The sequence below is a fragment of the Setaria italica genome, chromosome I (genome assembly GCF_000263155.2).
Source record: "Setaria italica strain Yugu1 chromosome I, Setaria_italica_v2.0, whole genome shotgun sequence".
Classification (NCBI taxonomy): Eukaryota; Viridiplantae; Streptophyta; class Magnoliopsida; order Poales; family Poaceae; genus Setaria; species Setaria italica.
Window position 1 is genome coordinate 4,042,423 of NC_028450.1, and position 6,000 is coordinate 4,048,422.

The 6,000-nt window shown below is 44.4% G+C and overlaps 1 protein-coding gene across 1 annotated transcript; it reads right to left on the reverse strand.

Annotated features, from left to right (window-relative positions):
- Nucleotides 1-1,438: 1,438 nt before the first annotated feature.
- LOC101785674 (glycine-rich RNA-binding protein RZ1B) lies at nucleotides 1,439-5,429 on the reverse strand (the record flags this gene model as incomplete). The annotated part of the gene is given in 6 exon segments (XM_004951444.3): nucleotides 1,439-1,814; nucleotides 1,955-2,023; nucleotides 2,114-2,179; nucleotides 2,315-2,383; nucleotides 5,200-5,253; nucleotides 5,369-5,429. Coding segments are annotated over 6 exon segments (409 nt in total), but the record flags the coding sequence as incomplete, so codon positions are not given.
- Nucleotides 5,430-6,000: the final 571 nt, after the last annotated feature.

Below are 6,000 nucleotides of genomic sequence, written 5' to 3' on the forward strand. Positions count from 1 at the left end.
TTCCAAGAAAATTAGAATGACTTACAATTTGAAATAGAGAAAATATATAAAAAAATTTTAAAAGTCCTCTTTGTATAGATAAGCATGGAAGAGGCAGGGGAACGGCCGCCGCTGACTCCGGAATTTGGAGATACTCCGGAATTTGGAACGTCTAGCCATTGCTTGCTACAATTTTTTCAGCTGTCGCCTCAAGCGTGCGAGCAGGCCGCAGAGCAGGGAGTGGGGAGGAGCGCGCGGGCTGCGGAGCAGGTATGGGCCGTGCGTGGGCTGTGGAGTAGGGGAGGGGAAGCACGTGCCACACGGGCAGGAGGAGCGTGTGAATGGACCAAGTAGCAGTTCGAGAGTATGAGTGGCCCAACGATGACAAATTTGACTTTTCTTTAACTTTATAAACATACAATAATCTATATTTTACTATATTGCAAATAAATGAATTTGTACGGCTATCATGTGAATAAATTATATTTGATTCGTGAAAAAGTTCTGCAAATTAAAGTGAATAAGATGGTGCAACACGTGAACAAGTTAGTATTTATTGATAAACAATTTAGTTCACATGACGAGAACAATTTAACATTGCAAACAAATCAACATACAAAATGAACAAAACAGGTCCCCATCGCGAACAAATTTTTGACATGGAGAACAAACATCCATGTCAGGAACGTGTTATTCTTACAAGCGAAAAAATATATCCATATGGCGAACAAGTTAGTATAAAAGTGAAGAAATGTATTTACATCATCAATAAGTCTACAACTCGAATAGATTTAGTACGCACTAAGGGCAAAATCATTCTTCAATACCAATAATCCAATCAAGTATATGTCAACTAAGATTTAGTTATAATAACTGAAGATGATAGGTACAAAATTGTGAAAAATATAAATTACAAACCGGTTTAGATATTATAAAGAAAAAAGAAAGAAAAATAAAAAGGGAGAAAAAAAGGAAAATAATCAAAAGAAACGGAGAAAGAAGACAAAAAGCCATTGTATCTACATGACTACAAGGAAAAAAGAAAGGAAAGAGGAACGGAAGGAAAAAAATAGAAGAAAATGAAAATGAAAAGGAGAAAAAACTAATGTGGTGTCACATGCTGCGGAAAGGCAACGCAAAGCACCGCCGTCGAAGCTAAAACAAAACAGTCAGGCGAGATACATACCGTTCGCGGGCCCTGCCGCCCTGCATGCTTTTCATCTGCTTGCTGCAGTGCTGCTGTGCTTTTTCTTCTGCTTGCTGCTGCTTGCTTCTTCTGCGACTACGCTATGGCTATGGGTTCACCTACGTGACCACGTATCAGTGTTAACCTACGAGACCACGTCTCAAGCATGTTTCTTTTGATGGTCAATGCATACAACTCAGGCATACGGGGTGTTGCGACCACAGACTTGTACGCCAGCAGTGCGTCACAGTCGAACAAAGGAAATCAGTAGAAAAAAGCTTAAAAGTCAGCCCAAGATACAGTTGGCATAGAGTGGGATCATTTCAAAAGTCAAGCTTGCACAACTGAACCGATTGTCAGATATCACGGGCTGAGCTTTGCCGGCTAATAAATCTGACTTGAAAGACACGTCTGGGCCACAAATAGCAGCAAATGAGCAGCCACTCGTTCACTGATCCTTGCATAAAACATTGCTCGACCCTTACATTACAGTTCTAGTACATGGCAAATGCAAGCTACAAGTCTAAGAAATTAGTAACCGATACAGTCAGCACGATGTTCAAACCACACCATTCTCGTACATCGAACCATCCCTGGTTGTAGCATCTTCAGCCATGTCAAGCTCAACCATTGCAGCGCCGACAAGAGACTGGTACGAAACAGAGAATTAGTCATACAGATACAGCACCAGATTGGTCAATGCAAGGTTTGTGCGACAGATGTTGATTTCATGGTGACATGAATATACATACACGGAATAAAAGAAAAACAAAACGTTGAGAAAATAACCTGAAGCTTCTGTTCAGCCGTCTTGACTCTGTCATTGTAGTCTTGAAGTTGGAGAAAATGTTTGTACAACTGCATACAATGATTTCGTCAGACAAATAATTGCAATGCTACACTTACAGGTTTTCACAGATAAGCAGCCAACAAGTGAAGAGCACATACGTCTGTAACAGCTAATTGTCGTTCCGAAGAGACTTTCCGTGCAGCAACCAATTCATCCTCTAATTTCTGCAGTTTTACGGGAAAAATTGTTTCGTGACTTATCAGAACTCATCCTAAAGATGGCCAAGCAGTGGCGCTCTCGAATAACAATGGGGCAAATGATAACAACAAAATCCTTCAAAAATCAGGACAGGAGATCACCTGAGCTTTCTTCTGCAAGTCTGCAATGTGCTGTTCTTTTGCTGCAATTTTATCTTTCATCTGGTTAACCTGCAAAACTACAACATTTCAAACTCGTGTTTCATAATATAAAATGCAAGACATTTAAATCACTGAAGTGACTAGGAATGCACAAAACTAATTAAATTTCACAATATAAAATGCAAGACATTTAGATCACTGAACTGACACTCATGGGCTTCATGGTTATCTCGAGAGTGACTAAGAATGCACAAAACTAATCTAATCTTAGTATGTCATTCTACCATGGATCCTACACCCACTGTGCTCTGCCGTCAAAAGGTGTTGGTAGGATAGTTATGATATTCCTACCGTAGACTGCCATATGTATCCAGGGGAGCCTTGCCCCCCAAGTCTTTGTACTCTATATATACCGGCCGAGGCCTCAATGCAATACAATCCATCTATTATACGCAATCTATTCTACCTACATGGTATCACGAGTTAGGGTTTCGACCCTACGCAACCAGCCCTAGCCGCCGCTTGCTTCTGCACCATGCGCGCCCTCAGGGAGATCATCTCCACCTGGGGCAGCGCCTTGTTTCGCGGCAGATCATGTTGATTCGGCCGCAGTCATCGTCAAGCAACGCAGATCAAGCCGTCAGGATGAAGGCTGCCAGCAGCGAGCAGAGCAGGCCCCGCCAAGCTTTGCACCATGCTCCGAGTCTTCGTGGCCAAGCTCGCTACCGCCAAGGGACGTCCAGCAGTCAGGCCGTTGGGGACCCTCACCACCTGGCACCGCTGAAGTGCTTCTGCACATACGCTGCCTGCTCCTTCTCTCTGATTCTATCTCTCATCCGTTCAATTCAAAGAGATGAGAAGAGAGATAGGATTAGGCTATGGGCACCCGACATTCTACACGGAGATTTGTTGTTGCTGTTTTTTTTTCCTTTCCGATCGATCTAAGATCGGTTTGCATCGCCCACCGCCATGTCGACTCCACTCGCCTTTACTTTGACATCGGCATTGACTTCACCAGCTCCTGCCCCGTCTCCGACTGTGCGGCTTGGTGAGATGGACAACGCCCTATGGGACGCCAGTGTGCCCTGCCCTCCTCACTGCTTCGTCCACATGTCAACCTCCGCCGGCTCGTCATCACCTCCACCGATCGGGACTTCGCCCATCGTAGTCTCGCCTCACGCATACCCAGTCTGATCAGCCGATGTGCGTGATCCACCCGGCTCCCGTGACGTTTGTCCTCGTATTGCGCGCCACTTCCCCGAGTATGGAGGGCTACCGCTGCATCGCCTCTTCGAGCAGCAGCGGCACCACTCGTGGTCTCCTTTGCCGTTGCATCCTCACCGCTGCCGACCACATCAACGACCTCATCGTCGACTACGAGTCGTTGCGCCTTGCGCGCATGGTCTTCATTAGGCTGTTCGAGTTCTTCGCCGTCTCCTTCAAGCTCTGCCGCCGCATCATCCGAATCATCAGGCCTTGCGTCAGATCGTCCAGGTCTACCTCCTCGCTTCGTCCAGGACCACCTTGTCACCAGCATCGCCGTCTAATCTTCACCTCGTTCGTCTACTCCAGCAACCGCAAGTTGCATCAGCATCTTCTACCTTGCCGTTCTTTTGCGCCTGCGACCGCCGTGGAGGCCTTCTCTGCTGGTCCCTCAGACAACGACGCCTGGTTGTGCACTCTACCTTGCACGTCCGGTATTAGCAACGCCGGTGCGTGCTATCGTCCCCAATGCGTTCCTGGGCCTGGCAAACCCGGGAATGTCTCGCCCGATGGCTTGACTGCATCGACTTCAGCATCGACCCCCTCCCCCCCCCTACGATTGCCTCGACGCGTCCCGTCTTCATCTTTTGCGTCTTCCCCTACGCCACCATCCTCACGACGCCTCCTCGTGCGCCAGTGGCTTCAAGTGTGGCTCCCTCGTATTCGACAACCTCGACAGCTACATCGACCACGGCTACTCTACGCACAGCATCCTCGACCACGGCTACTCGTCCTCATGCTCCGCTACCTCCACATCTGCACAAAGGGCTATCATCTGCATGAGTTACTCGCCGATTTTCTCTCTAGTCGCAGCATCCACACCGCATCGACGTTATCACTGCGGGGGGATGTCAGTCCATTGGCTTTTGCCTTCAGCTTCTTCTCCAGTCTCACCATCTGCGGTGCTCCCGCTGTGACTGCAGGGGGATGTTACATTATTTTTGGTAGTTGTAGATATATGTATCGTAGACTGCCATATGTATCCAGGGGAGCCTTGCCCCAAGTCTTTGCACTCTGTATATACCGGCCGAGGCCTCAATGCAATACAATTCCATCTATTATACGCAATCTATTCTTCCTACAAAAGGATACCACGATAGCTGTAGGTCAAACTGCGAATAGGAAACTAATTTGAATCATTTCTTGGTAAACAAGGTATCTGCATTCCATGGTCAATGCTTGGTTAGTCATATGACTATTCTAGAAAAGCAGTGTATCAGATGAAAACAAGCTAAATATTAACAATTCTGTCAAAACCGAAATTTGACAACAAAAGATAAATATTAAGTGGACTACAGCATTAATAAGTATTTCTATTTTCGCAAATGAGACTTGAGTTTTAAAATTCTGCAAACTTCCATGCATCTACATCCACAAGTCTTGGTGAACTCTCAAAACTTCCATTTTTAGTTTTAACATGGTTTTCATATATAGCTCAAATTGACCTTGTTTTTTCCCAAAGCAGTGCAGGTAAGTTAGCTTTAATGGACAGATTCTGGAGAAGAAAGAAATTCATCATGTTTTACAATCACCCTCTGATATGATAGGGTAGTAGTACAAAGTGGTTTGATGGTGGCCAGATCAAACTAATACAGCACAAGATCTTTAAGAAGATGGAGTACCTCATTTTCAAGGCCCTCACGCATCTGAATGGCCTTGTCCATGTGATTTTTTCCCTGCTATACAAAAAGGAGATAAATAACGGACTTACCAAAACAGGGAGGAATTAAGATAAACAGTTCAGAAAGCCAAACAGCCATTCACAAGGGCAAAGAATAAAGATGCGTTTACTTCATTTTGAAGATCACCACTGGAACTTGATAAATCTCTGCTATCACGACCTTTCGGACGGCTGCACAAAAGACACTAGGAAAGTAAATGCCCCGACATTAAAAAATATCATAGGTTATCTAAGAAATATTTTCAATATGGCCCAGCGTTGTTTGTAACTGGATCAAATCTTCATGTAAAAAAAATTGAACTTAATGGAGGAGATAAAGAATGCTGTAAACTTCACAGTGAGGGTTACAAACCATGCTGCCTCTGAGAATACTGTACCAGTCAACAAAACTATAATTATAATCAGAAGCATGCAGCACATTAGGAAGAGGCTTTTCGAGGGTGATAATGCAATGTACCCAGTTTCTTATAATGATGCCATATATAAGTGTATGTCTGCAAAGCCACTAGTCATCACATAAGTATTTGCACATTAGGGCAAGATAATCATTCATCAAAACTGCTCAGTTTTCTAATTGTGCAGGCAGGTGATCAATTACTTGAATTTGAGTGTGTAGAGAGTAATTCGTGGTAACATATTGATATCATCAAAATTTGATGTTCAAAATTCTCTAAGTTTAAATGATCTTTTCTTATTTATCTAACAAGACTACAGTCATTTCATCATGGATCCAAGATATCAA